This window comes from Xenopus laevis, chromosome 4S (assembly GCF_017654675.1).
Source record: "Xenopus laevis strain J_2021 chromosome 4S, Xenopus_laevis_v10.1, whole genome shotgun sequence".
NCBI lineage: Eukaryota > Metazoa > Chordata > Amphibia > Anura > Pipidae > Xenopus > Xenopus laevis.
Genome location: NC_054378.1, coordinates 131,280,822 through 131,304,096, shown reverse-complemented (window position 1 = coordinate 131,304,096; position 23,275 = coordinate 131,280,822). Strand labels below are relative to the sequence as shown.

Genomic DNA, 23,275 nt, shown 5'->3' with positions numbered 1-23,275 from the left:
GCCCTGACTGTACTTGGAGCAATAAGATTCCTCCTCAGTCTGAAGGACTGTACCTTATAGTATGTATGTACCTAATAGTATGTATGTACCTAATAGTATGTATGTACCTAATAGTATGTATGTACCTAATAGTATGTATGTACCTAATAGTATGTATGTACCTAATAGTATGTATGTACCTAATAGTATGTATGTATCTAATAGTATGTATGTACCTAATAGTGTGTATGTACCTAATAGTATGTATGTACCTAATAGTATGTATGTACCTAATAGTATGTATGTACCTAATAGTATGTATGTACCTAATAGTATGTATGTACCTAATAGTATGTATGTACCTAATAGTATGTATGTACCTAATAGTATGTATGTACCTAATAGTATGTATGTATCCTAATAGTATGTATGTACCTAATAGTATGTATGTACCTAATAGTATGTATGTACCTAATAGTATGTATGTACCTAATAGTATGTATGTACCTAATAGTATGTATGTACCTAATAGTATGTATGTACCTAATAGTATGTATGTACCTAATAGTGTGTATGTACCTAATAGTGTGTATGTACCTAATAGTATGTATGTACCTAATAGTATTTATGTACCTAATAGTATGTATGTACCTAATAGTATGTATGTACCTAATAGTATTTATGTACCTAATAGTATGTATGTACCTAATAGTATGTATGTACCTAATAGTATGTATGTACCTAATAGTATGTATGTACCTAATAGTATGTATGTACCTAATAGTATGTATGTACCTAATAGTATGTATGTACCTAATAGTATGTATGTACCTAATAGTGTGTATGTACCTAATAGTATGTATGTACCTAATAGTATGTACCTAATAGTATGTATGTACCTAATAGTATGTATGTACCTAATAGTATGTATGTACCTAATAGTGTGTATGTACCTAATAGTATTATGTATGTACCTTAATAGTATTTATGTACCTCAATAGTATGTATGTACCTAATAGTATTATGTACCTAATAGTATGTATGTACCTAATAGTATGTATGTACCTAATAGTATGTATGTACCTAATAGTATGTATGTACTAATAGTATGTATGTACCTAATAGTATTGTATGTACCTAATAGTAATTATGTACCTAATAGTATGTATGTACCTATAGTATGTATGTACCTAATAGTATGTATGTACCTAATAGTATGTATGTACCTAATAGTATGTAATGTACCGTAATAGTATTTATGTACCTAATAGTGGTGTAAGTATCCTAATAGTATGTCATGGTACGCTAATAGTGTGTATGTACGCTAATATATGTATGTACCTAATATATTTATGTACCTATACGTTGTATGCTATCTAATAGTATGTATGTACCTAATAGTATGGTATGTACCTAATAGTATGTATGTACCTAATAGAAATGTTATGTACCTAATAGTAGTATGTACCTAATAGTAGATGATATTTATGTACCTAATGTATGTATGTACCTAATAGTATGTATGTACCTAATAGTATGTATGTACCTAATAGTATGTATGTACCTAATAGTTGTTATGTACTAATAGTATGTATGTACCTAATAGTATGTATGTACCTAATAGTATGTATGTACCTAATAGTATGTATGTACCTAATAGTATTTATGTACTGTAATAGTATGTATGTACCTAATAGTATTTATGTACCTAATAGTATTATGTAACTAATAGTATGTATGTACCTAATAGTATTTATGTACCTAATAGTTGTATGTACCTAATAGTATTATGTACCTAATAGTATATGTACCTAATTGTATGTACCTAATAGTATGTATTACCTAATAGTATATGTACTAATAGTATTATGTACCTAATAGTATTTATGTACCTAATAGTATGTATGTACTAATAGTTTATGTACCTAATAGTTGTATGTACCTAATAGTATGTATGTCCTAATAGTATTATGTACCTAATAGTAGTATGTACTAATAGTTGTATGTACCTAATAGTTGTATGTACCTAATAGTATGTATGTACCTAATAGTATGTATGTACCTAATAGTATGTATGTACCTAATAGTATGTATGTACCTAATAGTTGTAGTACTATATAGTAATGTAATGTACCTAATAGTATGTATGTACCTAATAGTATGTATGTACTAATAGTATGTACCTAATAGTATGTATGTACCTAATAGTATGTATGTACCTAATAGTATGTATGTACCTAATAGTTGTTATGTATCTTAGAATAGTATGTATGTACTAATATGAGTACTATGTATGTACCTAATAGTATGTATGTACCTAATAGTATGTATGTACCTAATAGTATGTATGTACCTAATAGTGTATGTACTAATAGTATTATGTACCTAATAGTGTGATGTACCTAATAGTATGTATGTACCTAATAGTATTTATGTACCTAATAGTTGTATGTACTAATAGTAATGTATAGTAACTAATATGTATGTACCTAATAGTATGTAGTACCTATATAGTATAGTATTATGTACCTAATAGTTGTATGTATCTAATAGTATGTATGTACCTAATAGTTTATGTACCTAATAGTATGTATGTACCTAATAGTATTATGTACCTAATAGTTGTATGTACCTAATAGTGTGTATGTACCTAATAGTATGTATGTACCTAATAGTATTTATGTACCTAATAGTGTGTATGTACCTAATAGTATGTATGTACCTAATAGTATGTATGTACCTAATAGTGTGTATGTACCTAATAGTATGTATGTACCTAATAGTATTTATGTACCTAATAGTATTTATGTACCTAATAGTATGTATGTACCTAATAGTGTGTATGTACCTAATAGTATTTATGTACCTAATAGTATGTATGTACCTAATAGTATGTATGTACCTAATAGTATGTATGTACCTAATAGTATGTATGTACCTAATAGTGTGTATGTACCTAATAGTATGTATGTACCTAATAGTATGTATGTACCTAATAGTATGTATGTACCTAATAGTATGTATGTACCTAATAGTATTTATGTACCTAATAGTATTTATGTATCTAATAGTATTTATGTACCTAATAGTATGTATGTACCTAATAGTATGTATGTACCTAATAGTATGTATGTACCTAATAGTATTTATGTACCTAATAGTATTTATGTATCTAATAGTATTTATGTACCTAATAGTATGTATGTACCTAATAGTATGTATGTACCTAATAGTATGTATGTACCTAATAGTATGTATGGACCTAATATTATTTATGTACCTAAATTGTGACCTGAAAGAGTCTATGGTACAGAATACAGAAAAGAGAAGGAAAGCGCTAAAAGTTATTGTCCCCATTAATGTTCTACTAGAGCAGTGGTCCCCAACCTTTTTTACCCGTGAGCCACATTCAAAAATAAAAATTGTTGGAGAGCAACACAGGCATGCAAAATCGTTCCTGGGGTGCCAAATAAGGGCTGTGGTTGGCTATTTGGCGACCCCTATGTGGACTGGCAGAATATAAGAGACTCTGTTTGGCAGAACACCTGGTTTTTATACAACCAAAACTTGCCTCCAAGTCTGGAATTCAAAAATAATCACCTGCTTTGAGGCCACTGGGAGCAACATCCAAGGGGTCAGAGAGCAACATGTTACTCACGAGCTACTGGTTGGGGATCACTGTACTAGAGTATAGTTTGAGTAACTGTAGGAGAGTATCAGGCAGAGGTTAATAATGAGAGCACTGGTAGCTCAGCTATTGGTTAATTCTAATTAGTGGGAGTTTCTAACATGTCCAGGATATATTATATATACACAGTAATAAGAGGATCTCCATCGCCACAGAAAGGATCTTCCCAGCTATTAATTAGGGATGTAGCGAACGTCGGAAAAAAAGTTCGCGAACATATTCGCGAACTTGCGCAAAAATGCGAGCGGTTCGCGAACGGTTCGCGAACCCCATAGACTTCAATGGGAAGGCAAACTTTAACATCTAGAAAAGACATTTCTGGCCAGAAAAATGATTTTAAAGTTGTTTAAAGGGTGCAACGACCTGGACAGTGGCATGCCAGAGGGGGATCAAGGGCAAAAATGTATCTGAAAAATCTGCCTGTGTGTGCTTGGAAGAGATAGTGTAGGGGGAGAGCTGTTAGTGATTTCAGGGACAGATGATAGTAAGTTTGCTGGCTAGTAATCTGCTTGATACTGCTCTGTATTGGAGGGACAGAACTCTGCAGGGATTTGAGGGACATTTTAGCTTAGGTAGCTTTGCTGGCTAGTAATCTACTGTTCTCTTTAAACAACTGCCATACGTTGACCTTGTAGGCATTGTTTGCCCAGTTTTTTTGGACGCAGCCACTGAAGCACAGTTGCCAGAAAAAATATGCCATATAAATGCTGAAAATAGTCATTTTTCGCCATACGTTGACCTTGTAGACATTGTTTGCCCAGTTTTTTTGGACGCAGCCACTGAAGCACAGTTGCCAGAAAAAATATGCCATATAAATGCTGAAAATAGTCATTTTTCGCCATACGTTGACCTTGTAGACATTGTTTGCCCAGTTTTTTTGGACGCAGCCACTGAAGCACAGTTGCCAGAAAAATTATGCCATATAAATGCTGAAAATATAAATTTTTTTGGTTGCAGCCACTGAAGCACAGAGGCCAGAAAAATTATGCCATATAAATGCAGAAAATATGCATTTATTTGGTCGCAGCCACTGAAGCACAGTTGACAGAAAAATTATGCCATATAAATGCTGAAAATATAAACTTTTTTGGTTGCAGCCACTGAAGCACAGAGGCCAGAAAAATTATGCCATATAAATGCAGAAAACATGCATTTTTTTGGTCGCAGCCACTGAAGCACAGTTGACAGAAAAATTATGCCATATAAATGCAGAAAATATAAATTTTTTTGGTTGCAGCCACTGAAGCACAGAGGCCAGAAAAATTATGCCATATAAATGCAGAAAATATGCATTTTTTTGGTCGCAGCCACTGAAGCACAGTTGCCAGAAAAAATATGCCATATAAATGCTGAAAATAGTCATTTTTTGCCATATACGTTGAGTCAACGTATGGCAAAAAATGACTATTTTCAGCATTTATATGGCATATTTTTTCTGGCCTCTGTGCTTCAGTGGCTGCGGCCAAAAAAACTGGGCAAACAATGCCTACAAGGTCAACGTCGTTGACCTTGTAGGCATTGTTTGCCCAGTTTTTTTGGCCGCAGCCACTGAAGCACAGAGGCCAGAAAAAATATGCCATATAAATGCTGAAAATAGTCATTTTTTTGGTCGCAGCCACTGAAGCACAGTTGCCAGAAAAATTATGCCATATAAATGCTGAAAATATAAATTTTTTTGGTTGCAGCCACTGAAGCACAGAGGCCAGAAAAATTATGCCATATAAATGCTGAAAATATAAATTTTTTTGGTTGCAGCCACTGAAGCACAGAGGCCAGAAAAATTATGCCATATAAATGCTGAAAATATGCATTTTTTTGGTTGCAGCCACTGAAGCACAGAGGCCAGAAAAATTATGCCATATAAATGCAGAAAATATGCATTTTTTTGGTCGCAGCCACTGAAGCACAGTTGCCAGAAAAATTATGCCATATAAATGCTGAAAAATATAAATTTTTTTGGTTGCAGCCACTGAAGCACAGAGGCCAGAAAAATTATGCCATATAAATGCTGAAAATATGCATTTTTTTGGTTGCAGCCACTGAAGCACAGAGGCCAGAAAAATTATGCCATATAAATGCAGAAAATATGCATTTTTTTGGACGCAGCCACTGAAGCACAGTTGCCAGAAAAAATATGCCATATAAATGCTGAAAATAGTCATTTTTTGCCATACGTTGACCTTGTAGACATTGTTTGCCCAGTTTTTTTGGTTGCAGCCACTGAAGCACAGAGGCCAGAAAAAATTAAACCAGTAGGGTTTGCACCCTAGTTTGTAACGGTGGCGGAGGGAGGAGGAGGACGCTAAAGGACAGCTGTGTGTGGAGTCATGAGGCTTGAAGAGAAGGACAGCTGCATAGAAGTCAGAACAAGTCTTCCGGCGTGCAGTAACCCTCCGAGATCCACCCCTCATTCATTTTAATAAAGGTCAGGTAATCGACACTTTTGTGACCTAGGCGAGTTCTCTTCTCAGTTACAATCCCTCCTGCTGCACTGAAGGTCCTTTCTGAGAGCACACTTGAGGCTGGGCAAGACAAGAGGTTCATGGCAAATTGTGACAGCTCTGGCCACAGATCAAGCCTGCGCACCCAGTAGTCCAGGGGTTCATCGCTCCTCAGAGTGTCGATATCTGCAGTTAATGCCAGGTAGTCCGCTACCTGCCGGTCGAGGCGTTCTTTGAGGGTGGATCCAGAAGGGTTGTGGCGCTGCCTTGGACAGAAAAACATTTGCATGTCTGACGTTACAGACTGGCCAAAGGGCTTTGTCCTTGCAGGTGTGCTCGTGGCAGGATTACTGGCACCTCTGCCCCTGGAATGTTGATGAGTTCCTGAAGTGACATCACCCTTAAAAGCATTGTACAACATGTTTTGCAGGCTGGTTTGTAAATGCCGCATCTTTTCGGACTTGTGGTATGTTGGTAACATTTCTGACACTTTATGCTTGTACCGAGGGTCTAGTAGCGTTGCGACCCAGTACAGGTCCTTCTCCTTAAGCCTCTTGATACGGGGGTCCTTCAACAGGCATGACAGCATGAAAGACCCCATTCTCACAAGGTTGGATGCAGAGCTATCCATCTCCGCTTCCTCATTATCAAGGACTGCATCATCCACGGTCTCCTCCCCCCAGCCACGTACAAGACCAGGGGTCCCCAAAAGGTCACCACTAGCCCCCTGGGAAGCCTGCTCCTGTTGGTCCTCCTCCTCCTCCTCCACAAAGCCACCTTCCTCCTCTGACTCCACTTCTGGCACCTCTCCCTGCGTTGCAGCAGGTGCCTGGGTTCGTTCTGGTGATTCCGACCAGAAATCGTGCGCTTCCAGCTCCTCGTCACGCTGGTCTACAGCCTCATCTGTCACTCGTCGCACGGCACGCTCCAGGAAGAAAGCGAAGGGTATTAGGTCGCTGATGGTGCCTTCGGTGCGACTGACCATATTTGTCACCTCTTCAAAAGGTCGCATGAGCCTGCAGGCATCGCGCATAAGCACCCAGTAACGGGGGAAAAAAATCCCCAGCTGTGCAGATCCAGTCCTACCACCCAGTTCAAAAAGGTACTCGTTGACGGCCCTTTGTTGTTGCAGCAGACGTTCCAACATAAGGAGCGTTGAATTCCAGCGAGTCTGGCTGTCAGAAATCAAACGCCTGACTGGCATGTTGTAGCGCTGCTGAATGTCAGCAAGGCGTGCCATGGCTGTGTAGGAACGTCTGAAATGGGCCGACACCTTTCTGGACTGGGTGAGAACGTCCTGGAATCCTGGGTACTTGGAGACAAAACGTTGGACTATTAAATTTAACACATGTGCCATGCAGGGCACATGTGTTAAATTGCCTAGTCTCAACGCTGCCAACAGATTGCTTCCATTGTCACACACCACTTTTCCGATCTGCAGTTGGTGTGGGGTCAGCCACCGATCGGCCTGTGACTGCAGAGATGACAGGAGTACAGATCCGGTATGGTTTTTGCTTTCCAGGCACGTCATCCCCAAGACAGCGTGACAACGGCGTACCTGGCACGTCGAATAGCCTAGGGGGAGCTGGGGGTGCACAGGTGTGGAGGAGGAGAAGGAGGACCCAGCAGCAGAGTAAGAAGAAGAAGAAGACGAGGTAGAGAGCGATGGAGGAGTAGAGGTGGTGGCAGAACCGCGTGCAATCCGTGGCGGTGACACCAACTCCACTGTTGTTGTTGAGCTACCCATTCCCTGCTTCCCAGCCATTACCAAGTTCACCCAGTGGGCAGTGTAGGTGACATACCTGCCCTGACCATGCTTGGAGGACCATGCGTCAGTAGTCATATGGACCTTTGGCCCAACACTAAGTGACAGAGATGCGGTAACTTGGCTCTGCACATGTTGGTACAGGTGTGGTATTCCCTTTTTAGAAAAAAAATTGCGGCTGGGTACCTTCCACTGCGGTGTCCCAATTGCTACAAATTTGCGGAAGGCCTCAGAGTCCACCAGCTGGTATGGTAAAAGCTGGCGGGCTAAGAGTGCAGACAAGCCAGCTGTCAGACGCCGGGCAAGGGGGTGACAGTCAGACATTGGCTTCTTACGCTCAAACATGGCCTTCACAGAAACTTGGCTGGTGGCAGATGACTGGGAATGGGAACAGGTGGTCAAGGTGGAAGGCGGAGTGGAGGGTGGTTCAGACGGGTCAAGGAGAGCAGAGGTAGAGCAGTAAGATGCTGGACCAGAAGGAGTGTGGCTTTTAGTTTGCCTGTTGCCTTTGAGGTGTTGCTCCCAAAGTGCTTTGTGCTTGCCGCTCATGTGCCTTCGCATAGAAGTTGTACCTATGTGGCTGTTGGGCTTACCAAGGCTCAGTTTCTGACTGCACTCATTGCAAATTACAATGCTTTTGTCAGAGGCACACACATTAAAAAAATCCCACACTGCTGACTTTTTGGAAGTGTGCGATCTGGCGGTAACAGTAGAAGTTGGCGGAGTTGGCGGTATTGGCGGCAATGGCGGGTGCGTTGGCCGGCTGAACACAGGTGCCGATACATGTTGTTGCCCTACTGATCCCTGCGGGCTGTCCTCCCTGCTTCTTCTAAGTCTTATTCTCCTACTGCCTCTCTGACTCTCCGTCTCTCCATCTGAACTACCCTCCTCTTGCTCTCTTCTACTAGGCACCCACAAAACATCAATCTCCTCATCATCATTCTCCTCAGATGCATCAATTTCTTCTGACACATCACAGAAGGAAGCAGCAGCGGGGACCTCCTCCTCATCACTCATTATGTCCATCTCTATCGTGTTCTCTGCCAGAATTAAATCTGGTGTAAGGTCCTCATCTCCTTCATCTTCTTCTGGCAATAATGGTTGCGCATTACTCAGTTCAAGAAACTCATTGGAAAATAACTCCTCTGACCCCAGTGAAGAAGGGGCACCGGTGGTGGAGGAAGTGTTACGTGGGGTGGCCATAGCAGTGGAGGATGAGGAGGATGTTGTGGTAAAGTTAGAAACGGTAGAGGATGGGGTGTGCTGTGTAAGCCAGTCAACTACCTCTTCAGCATTTTGGGAGTTCAGGGTCATTGGCTTTTTAAAACTGGGCAATTTGCTAGGGCCACAGGATTGCATAGCAGCACGGCCCCTAGCACGGCCTCTGCGTGGCGGCCTGCCTTTGCCTGGCATTATTTTTAAAAAAACAACAACAACAACAAAAACTCAGTTGGTTTTTCTGGAAACGATAATACACACAGCTAGATGGCGGGTTGAAGAAAACACTGTGCAAATAATGCCTACAAAGTCAACGTATACACTACTACAGCGGTGGATACGGATTACGTAAAATATATGAATGCTGCTTGAAAAAAAGTAACTCAAGTGGTTTTTCTAGAGACGATAATATTATCAATATTTAGACAAAATGTGAACAAGGTCACACAGCTCGATGGCGGGTTGAAGAAAACAGTGTGCAAATAATGCCTACAAGGTCAACGTATACACTACTACAGCGGTGGATACGGATTACGTAAAATATATGAATGCTGCTTGAAAAAAAGTAACTCAAGTGGTTTTTCTAGAGACGATAATATTATCAATATTTAGACAAAATGTGAACAAGGTCACACAGCTCGATGGCGGGTTGAAGAAAACAGTGTGCAAATAATGCCTACAAGGTCAACGTATACACTACTACAGCGGTGGATACGGATTACGTAAAATATATGAATGCTGCTTGAAAAAAAGTAACTCAAGTGGTTTTTCTAGAGACGATAATATTATCAATATTTAGACAAAATGTGAACAAGCTCACACAGCTCGATGGCGGGTTGAAGAAAACAGTGTGCAAATAATGCCTACAAGGCCAACGTATACACTACTACAGCGGTGGATACGGATTACGTAAAATATATGAATGCTGCTTGAAAAAAGTGACTCCGGTGTTTTTTCTGGAGACGGTAATATTATGGATATTTAGACAGAATGGGAACAAGGTCACACAGCTCGATGGCGGGTTGAAGAAAACAGTGTGCAAATAATGCCTACAAGGCCAACGTATACACTACTACAGCGGTGGATACGGATTACGTAAAATATATGAATGCTGCTTGAAAAAAGTGACTCCGGTGTTTTTTCTGGAGACGGTAATATTATGGATATTTAGACAGAATGGGAACAAGGTCACACAGCTCGATGGCGGGTTGAAGAAAACAGTGTGCAAATAATGCCTACAAGGTCAACGTATACACTACTACAGCGGTGGATACGGATTACGTAAAATATATGAATGCTGCTTGAAAAAAAGTAACTCAAGTGGTTTTTCTAGAGACGATAATATTATCAATATTTAGACAAAATGTGAACAAGCTCACACAGCTCGATGGCGGGTTGAAGAAAACAGTGTGCAAATAATGCCTACAAGGCCAACGTATACACTACTACAGCGGTGGATACGGATTACGTAAAATATATGAATGCTGCTTGAAAAAAGTGACTCCGGTGTTTTTTCTGGAGACGGTAATATTATGGATATTTAGACAGAATGGGAACAAGGTCACACAGCTCGATGGCGGGTTGAAGAAAACAGTGTGCAAATAATGCCTACAAGGCCAACGTATACACTACTACAGCGGTGGATACGGATTACGTAAAATATATGAATGCTGCTTGAAAAAAGTGACTCCGGTGTTTTTTCTGGAGACGGTAATATTATGGATATTTAGACAGAATGGGAACAAGGTCACACAGCTCGATGGCGGGTTGAAGAAAACAGTGTGCAAATAATGCCTACAAGGCCAACGTATACACTACTACAGCGGTGGATACGGATTACGTAAAATATATGAATGCTGCTTGAAAAAAGTGACTCCGGTGTTTTTTCTGGAGACGGTAATATTATGGATATTTAGACAGAATGGGAACAAGGTCACACAGCTCGATGGCGGGTTGAAGAAAACAGTGTGCAAATAATGCCTACAAGGCCAACGTATACACTACTACAGCGGTGGATACGGATTACGTAAAATATATGAATGCTGCTTGAAAAAAGTGACTCCGGTGTTTTTTCTGGAGACGGTAATATTATGGATATTTAGACAGAATGGGAACAAGGTCACACAGCTCGATGGCGGGTTGAAGAAAACAGTGTGCAAATAATGCCTACAAGGCCAACGTATACACTACTACAGCGGTGGATACGGATTACGTAAAATATATTATGGCTGCTTGAAAAAAGTGACTCCGGTGTTTTTTCTGGAGACGGTAATATTATGGATATTTAGACAGAATGGGAACAAGGTCACACAGCTCGATGGCGGGTTGAAGAAAACAGTGTGCAAATAATGCCTACAAGGCCAACGTATACACTACTACAGCGGTGGATACGGATTACGTAAAATATATGAATGCTGCTTGAAAAAAGTGACTCCGGTGTTTTTTCTGGAGACGGTAATATTATGGATATTTAGACAGAATGGGAACAAGGTCACACAGCTCGATGGCGGGTTGAAGAAAACAGTGTGCAAATAATGCCTACAAGGTCAACGTATACACTACTACAGCGGTGGATACGGATTACGTAAAATATATGAATGCTGCTTGAAAAAAAGTAACTCAAGTGGTTTTTCTAGAGACGATAATATTATCAATATTTAGACAAAATGTGAACAAGCTCACACAGCTCGATGGCGGGTTGAAGAAAACAGTGTGCAAATAATGCCTACAAGGCCAACGTATACACTACTACAGCGGTGGATACGGATTACGTAAAATATATGAATGCTGCTTGAAAAAAGTGACTCCGGTGTTTTTTCTGGAGACGGTAATATTATGGATATTTAGACAGAATGGGAACAAGGTCACACAGCTCGATGGCGGGTTGAAGAAAACAGTGTGCAAATAATGCCTACAGGGCAAATAATGCCTAAAAGGTCAACTTATACACTACTACAGCGGTAGTAAAATAAAAAAAAGTAAAATAAAAAAAAAATGAATATTAAAAAAAAAAAATTAAAGTTGGTGCTGCTGAACTACTAGGAGCAGCAGATTAGCACACCAGTCCCACTCCCCAACACTGCTAGACTAATAGCACTGGGCTCTTATAGTAGTAGTAGTAGTAGTAGTAGTAAAACAACAAAAAAATAAATAAAAGCAGTCCTTACAAGGACTACTGTTATTGCAGCAGTCAGCAGATGAGATCAGAAGCAGGACAGCTGCCCACTGCAGCTACATACAGAGCACTGCAGTAGAAGGTAGATTACTAGCCAGCAAAGCTACCTAAGCTAAAATGTCCCTCAAACCCCTGCAGACTTCTGTCCCTCCAATAACAGAGCAGTATCAAAACGATTACTAGCCAGCAAACTTTCAACTGTCCCTGAAATCACTAACAGGCAGCAGCTCTCTCCCTACACTATCTCTTCAGCACACACAGGCAGAGTGAAAAAACGCTGCAGGGCTTCGGTTTTTATAGGGAAGGGGAGTGGTCCAGGGGAGAGCTTCCTGATTGGCTGCCATGTACCTGCTGGTCTGGGGTGAGAGGGCAAAAAAAGCGCCAACAATGGCGAACCCAAAATGGCGAACGTCGCGCGACGTTCGCGAACTTCCGGCGAGCGCGAACACCCGATGTTCGCGCGAACAAGTTCGCCGGCGAACAGTTCGCGACATCTCTACTATTAATGAATAAACAAAGTCCATCAAACATTTACTGTAATGAAATCGTTCCCATGGGCTGGAATATACAGAGGAAAAACGGAGAAAATTCATATTGAGGAAAAGACGTCTGCAAAGAAGAAAAACATCTGAATTTCTTACGTTTTTTTTAGTCCAGGATCTAAAGGCTCCGTTGAGAATTTTGGCCCCTTGGACAAGATGTGGCGCTGGCTGCTTCCCGGCTTTGTGCAGAGCTGTAGCCAAGGGAACACGATGAATAAATAATGTGATATTCCAGCTCGTTTTACTTTGCCTTTATACAGTGGCTGCTCAAATCAAGAGGAAGCCCTTCCCCAGGGTCCTAGAGACAAAAGCACTAACTGACATTTACATCTCCCTTAAAGGACACCTGTTGGGTAAAAATTAGGGATGCACCGAATCCACTATTTTGGATTCGGCCGAACCCCAGATCCTTTGTGAGAGATTCGGCCGAATACCGAACCCTAATTTGCATATGCAAAATAGGGGTGGGAAGGGGAAAACATTTTTACTTCCTTGTTTTGTGACGAAAAGTCACACAATTTCCCTCCCCACCCCTAATTTGCATATGCAAATTAGGATTTGGTTCGGCCGGGCAGAAGGACTCGGCCGAATCCGAATCCTGCTGAAAAAGGCCGAATGGGCTATATTAGCCCACACCTTTGTTTGGGGATAACATTTTTACCCAACAGGTTCCCTTTAAAGGGGTCGTTCACCTTCAAACAATTCGTTGTTTTCAGACATCACCAGAAATAATGACTTTCTCCAATTACTTTCCATTTTCTATGTGTCGCCGTTTTTCTAATATTGTCATCTTTCACCTTGTAAAACAGCTCTGGGAGGGGGGGTCGCCGACCCTGTAAGCTGTTCTCAATTGATACATTTAGTTGATACATTTCTTATCTTTGTCCCTGCTGAGCAGAATCTCTGGGTTTCATTAAAGGAGAACTAAAGCGTAACTAAGGAAGTAGGTAGAAATGTTGTACATGATGTTTTGTGCTTCTGTACCAGCCCAAGGCAACCACAGCCCTTTAGCAGTAAAGATCTGTGTCTCCAAAGATGCCCCAGTAGCTCCCCATCTTCTTTTCTGCTGATTCACTGATTCACATGCTCTGTGCTGCTGTCACTTACTGAGCTTAGGGAGCCACTCACAATATACAGTACACATAGAATAGAAATGTCACAATATAAGGCTGATTAGTAATTAATACACATAATTACTACATGGCAGCACAGAAACCAGTGCAATTAGCATCAGAATTGAATAATCAGCAAACCTGTAGCATCAGCTTATATTACAGCCAGGGAAGCTCATTTTCTGCTGGATAATTAGTGACGAGCCCTAAGCTTAGCTTCTCAACAGCCAATCAGAGCCCACTGAGCATGTGAGTGTCACAGACACTTTCCAAGATGGTGACCCCCTGTGACAAGTTTGAAGTCCTGGATCATTGCTGCTATTGACAAGCTCAAACTTTAGCCTCGTGCAATAAGTTCACTATAGAAAATAGGACATTTGTAGCCACATTCATTTTTAGGCTTTAGCTCTCCTTTAAAGGCAACTGTTAGACTTGATACAATAGTTACTAATACTCCAGAGATGCTGCTGAGAAATGTATCAAATAAATGTAGTAAAACTGTAACAGAACCTGCCCCTGAATTACTGAGCTGTCACTCAAACACCAGAGACACCGACATTCAACTTTACACTTAAAATTTGGAAAAACAGTAAAAAATAAATAATGTAAAGTAGTTGGAAAAAGTCTTTATTCCTGGGGAACAATCTGAAAACAACTGAACTGAAACAAGTGTTTGGAAAGTGAATATTTCGTTGGAGCTGGAGCTTCGCAATGAGTCTCTGCACTAGAGATCCACCAGGGCCCAAACGTTCCAGCAGTGTTAACCCTATAACAACTCCCTGCTTCTGTATCTTGGCTCTAATAGTTCCATTTTGAATTATCAGTATATTTACCCCCAATTCATGGTGGGGAATTCCATAACCGGGTGTCCCCTCCTCACCTGCACATTCCCAAGTAACAAAGCTCCGCAGTTGAGTCTTTACTTGTCTAACCTTCAGCCTCTCATTGTCTCCCTCGTCCGTGTAAGTAGGTAGGTAAGTAGTTAAACGGAATCACTAGTGGGAACATTCAGCAAACAAACGGCATCACCTTCTGTCAGAACCAGTACCTCCCTGTCTGAATCCAATGCACAGCTAGAGCCTTAGGGCAGAACTCAAGTTACTATTCCCTCTGGATCCTCCTAATGACTTTGTAGTCTGACTCTTCAACAGGTTGGTGGAGTAGCCTGGAGTAGTCTCCACTGCAGTAACATGAAGTATCACAGAAACCGGAGAGTCTTCAAGAGTCAATGGATTTTATTAGAGCTCTACATGTTTTGGACCTTTAGGTCCTTCCTCTGACGCCAGAAACATGTAGAGCTCTAATAAAATCCATTCACACTTTCTGTTATACTTCAAGCCTTAGGGCAGAGACAGACGCAAAGATTCGGGGAGATTAGTCAGCCAATGACAAATCTCCTCTTCTTCAGGGCGACTAATCTCACCGGCTAGAAAGTTCGGGCGACTTCGGAAAACGAAGCGCACCGATTGCCATCCCTCCGGCGATTTCTAGCCAGCAGGAAGGCTTTTCGGGGAGATTAGTCGGGGGGGGGTGCCTTTAAAGGAGAAGCAAACCCTGTAGAAAAAACCCCATAGCCTCCACCCCATGTAGAACCCCTCCCCCAGGCTAACTGCCCCCCCAGGCTAACTGCCCCATACTTTATACTTACCCCTCGTTGCAGATTCTGGCAGCAGACTTCACGGCATCCATCTTCCGGGTCCTCGGTAATCTGACTGGGAGATCGGCAATCTCCAAATCTCCATCAATTTCTGCGCGGTTGACGCAAACTGGCAAATTGCTCCATCTGCGCATGCGCTGAAATACCAATCTCCCAGTCAGATTACAGAGGACCCGGAAGATGGATGCCATGAAGTCGGCTGCCAGAATCTGCAACGAGGGGTAAGTATAAAGTATGGGGCATTTCCCTGGGGGGCACGGGGTTTTTTTCTACAGGGTTTCCTTCTCCTTTAATCTCACATTCAGATATGAAAGAGTTTGAACAAAAAGAAATGTACCTTTGAACTTCTCTAGGAAATGCCTTCCAACATACCAACAGGCCGTCTCAACATTCGGGAACTGGGTCAAGCTGACAATTTTCAGACGTTTTTCCACTTCATACGCCCTGCATGGAGAAATGGCAAGTGGGTTATACTGGCGCCAACACCGCATAACTGCATCTCTCTGCAACATCTCCGGCTGCTACGTCTTTAGCCCAGATCTGGCTTTTCTATTCCCAATCCATAGTGAGACCAGTTGATAATAGTGTGTGTATGTCTCTGTATCACACTGCTTGCAATTCAACATTTGTAGCTGCAAAATCATCCACTAAATAGAGGACAACGTGCTCTTTTATGGAAAAAAATTCTATATATTTTAACATTTTAGCTACAGTTTTCCTATTGTACGTGCGGCAGAGGATTAACTAACAGTCTCAATAGGTTTCGCAAGGATCGACGTGGCTGCGTTACTATGATTCAAACTCACAAATCATTTTACAAGTATGGAATCCATTATCCAGAAACCCGTTATCCAGAAAGCTCCAAATTACAGAATGGCCATCTCCCATAAACTCCATTATAATGAAATAATCCAGGTTTTTAAAACTGATTTCCTTTTTCTGTGTAATAATAAAACAGTCGCTTGTTCTTGATCCCAACTAAGATATAATTAATCCTTATTGGAGGCAAAACCAGCCTATTGGGTTTATTTCATGTTTATATGATTTTCTAGTAGACTTAAGGTATGAAGATCTAAAATATGGAAATATCCCTTATCTGGAAAAACCAATCCCGAGCATTCTGGATAACAGGTCCCATACCTGTACTTGATCCCAGCTAAGAAATAATTAATCCTGATTGGAGGCAAAACCAGCCTATTGGGTTTATTTCATGTTTATATGATTTTCTAGTAGACTTAAGGTATGAAGATCCAAATTATAGAAAGATCAGTTATCTGGAAAACCCCAGGTCCCGAGCATTCTGGATAACAGGTCTCATACCTGTATATTTATGTTATGATTTATTACTTTTTTTTTTTTTTTTGCAATACAATTTTTATTGATTTTTGAAGAAAAAAAGAAAATTTACATAAAGAAAGAAATAATAGTGAATAAATAATTAATACATAAGTGAAAAAGAAAAAAGGGGGATACAGAAAGAGGAAAGGGGGAGGGGGAAGCAGGACTACATCCAAAATCATCAACAGTCATATTTTACATATTAAGATTTATTACTTTTTTGTAATAAAGTTCATTTAAATGTGTGGGAGATATTTCATCCAATCGTATCCCATGTAACCCATCTGTACACACAGATCAAGTGGTGGCGCTGTTCTGTTGCAGCCCTATGAGAACCTTTGGTGTTTGCCTGACGCTGGTGGGAAGTAGTAGTGCAACTAATCATCTACAACACATTTTTAATAACTAATAACCTGTAGTGGTGTTTGTATAGTAACTCAGACAGAACTGGAATAAACCCTGTTTTTAGAGCTGAGAGAGGTTAAAGGCAACTTTTAATGAGATTTGCAAGGTGAGAGCAATGACATTAGAAGTGTTTGAATTATGTAGATCAGGGATGGGCAAAGTACAGCAATCAGGGTGTTGTTAAACTACAGATCCCAGACTTGACTCAGGGAATGCTGGGATTTGTACTGTAGGCTCCCAATCTCCAATGGAGGGACAGATTGTGTCTCACAGTCGGGAATCTGATGTGTTAGAGGATTACACAGATCTGAGGGGCACGAGGCTCCTTTTCTTGCTGGAGAGCTGCTATTGCTCTTACTGAATTACTGAATTACTCATATGGGCATAGAATAAAGATCTAAAGCCGCAGTATTAGCAGACACATGTCTCTTTATAGATACGGGACAGAAAATAATCACACGAAAGCTGCAGCAGAACAAGGTGGGAGCTCCCTCTCTGTTATTTATGTGGAAGGTTCAGAGTCAGGACGAGGCAGAATAATAATATATTATCTGCTTATTTGTTTTCTCACACGCTGAATCCTTGGAACTTACCTCATCTGCATCTCAACACTCAGGCTGTGCAAGAAATGCCCCGAAAATGCCAAACAGTCTACAGGGGTGAGCGTTGCATAAATCCAACCTGCGGGGGAGCAAAGGAAAGATTTCTTAGCAAAACCGCAGGGATAGAGAGACGACATGAGCTGTGACATTACTGTATTAAAGGGGAAGTTCAACTTCCAACACTTGTTTCAGTTCAGTTGGTTTCAGACAGTCCCTCAGAAATAAAGACTTTTCCAATCACATTCTATTTTCTGTGACCGTTTTTCTAATATTGAAGTGTAAAGTATCATGTTTCCCCTTCTTCTGTGTTTGTGAAGCAGCTGTGGGAGGGGGGTCAGCGACCCTGTAACTGATCCATGAGTTGATCCATGTGTTTGTCTCTGCTGAGCAGAATCCCTGAGTGTCATTAAAGGCAACTGTTAGACTTGATACAATAGTTACACTTATATTCCCCATAGATCCGACTGAGAAATGGATCAACTAATTGTAACAACTAATTGTAACAAATTATAACAGTTCAGATGCTCCTGGATCACTGTGTGAGCTGCCAGACCGAAACTCTAGAAACACAAACATTAAACTTAAATAGTGGGAAAAAAACTAAAAAATAAAAGATTTAAAGCAACTGAAAGAAGTCTTTGTTTATGTTGAAAAATCTGAAAACAGCTCAATTGGAAAAAGTGTTTGGAAGGTGAACATCCCCTTTAATAGTCTTGTCAATCAGTCTGATATTATGCTTTATTTTTATAGCACCAGCATATGCCTCAGCGCAGCACAGAAAATATCTATATTTCCATCAATCCCTGCCCCATGCAGACACATCGAGAACAAACTCACTGCTTGGAGATATGTCTTGGCTCAAATCAAACCTACAACCTGGATTGGATTGTGAGGCTATTCAGCACTTAAAGTGCCAGTTTTCCATATTTTATAGGGCACAGCCCCAAAAGATGATAGATGCCATGTGTCGTGTATGACTATCACTATGACTTGATTGATATCTACAGTCCTTGCCATAAAGCAAGACTTGGCTGCACCTCCTTTCACTTGCTCAGACATTCTACTTTATTCTGCCTCATCTCTGAGTATGAAACATGCCATGTTTTATAAGTTGGCCTATTTTACCAAGATATATTCAAATTGCTAATTAATTAGGGTCTCTATGGGCCCCCTACACTCCTGGGCCCCCCTGCAACCGCAGGGTCTGCTTCCTCTATAGTTACGCCCCTGTTTGCAGAGTATCTTGAATCATGGGGTGTTTAGAAACCTTCTACCTAACAGATTGTCTAATAGGTTGCCTGGTGGTTTTGTAACAAATGTATAGTTTTATGGATCTCTTGCCTAAAGGGTTAATATTGTGTTACTGGGAAAGGGGGTTCTCTTACCTGTCGGAATAAAGAGTGTCTGACCCTGTTTCACTGCACATTTGTAGCATTTATCCACCTGATCTGCAAAGAACATTTCACAGTGGTTGGAAGCCGATTGCCAGCGCTCGTACAGTGAGATATTGGCCGACGCAGGTCTAATGAGATAAAAGATCTTCTCCCCCTGTGGGAAAGGGAACGTTCAGCATCAAACACAAGTTTCAGTCAGTGAACTGCTCTCATCTCCTGCACCCACCCATATCTTCTGCCCTGTACCCATGCCGATATCTCTTGCCCTCTACCTATACCTTAAACAATTGTCCTTATCCTCAGCCTTCCTATATATTTATCTTTATTCCCTATTAATAACATTGGGATCACTGACCTTCCTATATATTTATCTTTATTCCCTATTAATAACATTGGGATCACTGACCTTCCTATATATTTATCTTTATTCCCTATTAATAACATTGGGATCACTGACCTTCCTATATATTTATCTTTATTCCCTATTAATAACATTGGGATCACTGACCTTCCTATATATTTATCTTTATTCCCTATTAATAACATTGGGATCACTGACCTTCCTATATATTTATCTTTATTCCCTATTAATAACATTGGGATCACTGACCTTCCTATATATTTATCTTTATTCCCTATTAATAACATTGGGATCACTGACCTTCCTATATATTTATCTTTATTCCCTATTAATAACATTGGGATCACTGACCTTCCTATATATTTATCTTTATTCCCTATTAATAACATTGGGATCACTGACCTTCCTATATATTTATCTTTATTCCCTATTAATAACATTGGGATCACTGACCTTCCTATATATTTATCTTTATTCCCTATTAATAACATTGGGATCACTGACCTTCCTATATATTTATCTTTATTCCCTATTAATAACATTGGGATCACTGACCTTCCTATATATTTATCTTTATTCCCTATTAATAACATTGGGATCACTGACCTTCCTATATATTTATCTTTATTCCTATTAATAACATTAGGATCACTGACCTTCCTATATATTTATCTTTATTCCCTATTAATAACATTGGGATCACTGACCTTTCTATATATTTATCTTTATTCCCTATTAATAACATAGGGGTTTAACTGACCTTCCTATATATTTATCTTTATTCCCTATTAATAACATTGGGATCACTGACCTTCCTATATATTTATCTTTATTCCCTATTAATAACATTGGGATCACTGACCTTCCTATATATTTATCTTTATTCCCTATTAATAACATTGGGATCACTGACCTTCCTATATATTTATCTTTATTCCCTATTAATAACATTGGGATGAGCCATCATTTTTACTGGTCAGGTGACAACCCTATTTGTAGTTGGAAGCTATAGTACATCTTATTATGGAATATTCACATTATAGTTCTACTACGTTTAAGCTTTGACCTTCTGATGGCTGCTGAACCCCCAAAGTAACCTCATATACCCAACAAGATGCTACATGATATATGTAGATATGGAAGTGGTTTGGGGGTGTATTTGGAAGCCTTACTTTGAGCACATGGTACCAGGCCGAGGCCCCCCCAGAGTCTATGTGAAAGTCGGTGTAACTGTCCTTGACGCAAATCAAACAGTATTTAGTCACTTTTGGCTTAGCCAGGAGGGCATCGTCCGGCCAATGGTTCTCCACCCACGAAAGCTTCTTCACAATCTCCGGCGCTTCCACAAAGCTGGACATTCTGTCTCAGAGAGAAGAAACATTGTTTAAAACTCAGCAAATGAATTTATATTTATATAGTGATCTGTCTCCCGGCACAACCAACACAACTGGACTTGAATTCACTCCTATTTGTTCCCACAGAAGCAAACCGGGGACTTTCACATTGGAACAAAATTGCTGCGTTTGTTCAGAATAATTTCATGTGGACATTCAGCAGTTAAATTACATGACAACATGGCGGCTCAGGCTGACAAACAAGACACGTGTCCAGCACTTTCCACCTTTAAATATGTTCAGCCTTACAATGAACAAGAGAACAATAAAAATGACGATGGAATGGAAATAACAAGCGGAATGATTATCTCTTTGGCTTATGCTACGGTTATGGCGGGTGCATTAATATTGTGCCATTTCCAGCTATTGGCCAGCGAGCGGTTTAATACATTGTGGGTGCACTTGGCACATTTACATCTACAGACAATGGGGGGGTCACTGTAAATGGCAGAAATTAACTAAGTATTTCCAGACGAATAAAAGCACAAATTATGTTGCTACGGCACAATGTGGGGCTCACGGAGACTGGAGCAAAATTGTGCCCCTAATGCTCAGTCACTAATGACTTGTATCCGGGCATAACTGCACCTCCCACCAGGTTACAAATCCAGTGCTTGGTGCTCCAGCGTCCCACCAGCGTCCCTCCAGCCTTCCTCCTGCCTCCCTCCAGCGCAAAGTTGTAGCCTTACAGAGCATTTGTTCTTAGATGGGGCCAGTGAGACACAGGATCCTCAATACTATGACTGGTAGGTAAACAAGTTAGGGACCGCCATATGGGGTTTACCTTGACATGGTATGGTGGCTTTTCAACTTTATGATCATAACTTTGCAACTAATAACCCGTGTCTTTGTTAACACATGTATTTCTATTTATACTGAATTACTTAGACAGGGGCCCAGGGAATGTGCACTGACCCATTTGGATATGCCAGTAGCACTTTCCCTTATACTTATATATATTTTTACTTAGCAATGCGGGTGCTCCCACAACCCCCCAATGTATTGGCCAGTGAACCCCCCCCCCATTTAATAAGCTGGAAACAGTCGTGAAAAGGGCAAATAAATAAAAAAAACTATAAATAATAAAAAACGAAGGCCAATTGAAAGGTTGCTTAGCCATTCTATTACATATTAAGACTTAACTAAAGAGAACCACCCATTTAACAGACATATGTAGATTGGAACTTCTTTGCTCTCTCCCATTCCTCACACACATATTAATAAATGGGGTGCAATATAAAGGGGGGCAGTTGAATCATTACGTTCCTTGCACAGTCGGAGCAATTCCAGAAGCCTTCGCTCTCACCTGGTGTCAGAGAACTCTAAATTGATGACATTTAAGACTCTTTTCCTGTTTGTGCTGTAATAGTAATCGACAAACTCCTTCAGCTTCATCTGACAGTCTTTCTGTTTGGTAACGTCTGTGACATCGACTGATCTCTCTGGGCCTAGAAGAACACTCACAATAAATAAATGTAAATACATTGCGTGTATACATGGGGGAGTGTATTTCCTGCTACTCGTGTGACTGTCTCTACTTCCTTTGCACAGGGGAGTGTATTTCCTGGTACTCATGTGACTGTCTCTACTTCCTTTGCATGGGGGAATGTATTTCCTCGTACTCGTGTGACTGTCTCTACTTCCTTTGCATGGGGCAGTGTATTTCCTGGTACTCGTGTGACTGTCTCTACTTCCTTTGCACGGGGGAATGTATTTCCTGGTACTCGTGTGACTGTCTCTACTTCCTTTGCATGGGGGAGTGTATTTCCTGGTACTCGTGTGACTGTCTCTACTTCCTTTGCATGGGAGAGTGTATTTCCTGGTACTTGTGTGAATGTCTCTACTTCCTTTGCATGGGGGACTGTATTTCCTGGTACGAGTGTGACTGTCTCTACTTCCTTTGCACGGGAGAGTGTATTTCCTGGTACGAGTGTGACTGTCTCTACTTCCTTTGCACGGGAGAGTGTATTTCCTGGTACGAGTGTGACTGTCTCTACTTCCTTTGCACGGGAGAGTGTATTTCCTGGTACAAGTGTGACTGTCTCTACTTCCTTTGCACGGGGGAGTGTATTTCCTGCTACTCGTGTGACTGTCTCTACTTCCTTTGCACGGGAGAGTGTATTTCCTGGTACTCGTGTGACTGTCTCTACTTCCTTTGCACGGGGGAGTGTATTTCCTGGTACTTGTGTGACTCTCTACTTCTT

General features: G+C 40.6%; 1 protein-coding gene across 2 annotated transcripts in view; it reads right to left on the bottom strand.

Annotated features, from left to right (window-relative positions):
• Positions 1-23,275, bottom strand: part of phf2.S (PHD finger protein 2 S homeolog) — a 105,975-nt gene that overhangs the window by 53,003 nt on the left and 29,697 nt on the right. For both annotated transcript variants that reach the window (XM_041561882.1, XM_018240947.2), the window contains exons 5-10: positions 22,378-22,519; positions 20,850-21,036; positions 19,308-19,470; positions 17,914-18,001; positions 15,915-16,021; positions 12,908-12,999 (exon numbers count right to left, since the gene is read on the bottom strand). In XM_041561882.1, coding sequence (XP_041417816.1) covers positions 12,908-12,999; positions 15,915-16,021; positions 17,914-18,001; positions 19,308-19,470; positions 20,850-21,036; positions 22,378-22,519 — 779 coding nt within the window. The remainder of the gene's footprint in view (positions 1-12,907; positions 13,000-15,914; positions 16,022-17,913; positions 18,002-19,307; positions 19,471-20,849; positions 21,037-22,377; positions 22,520-23,275) is intronic.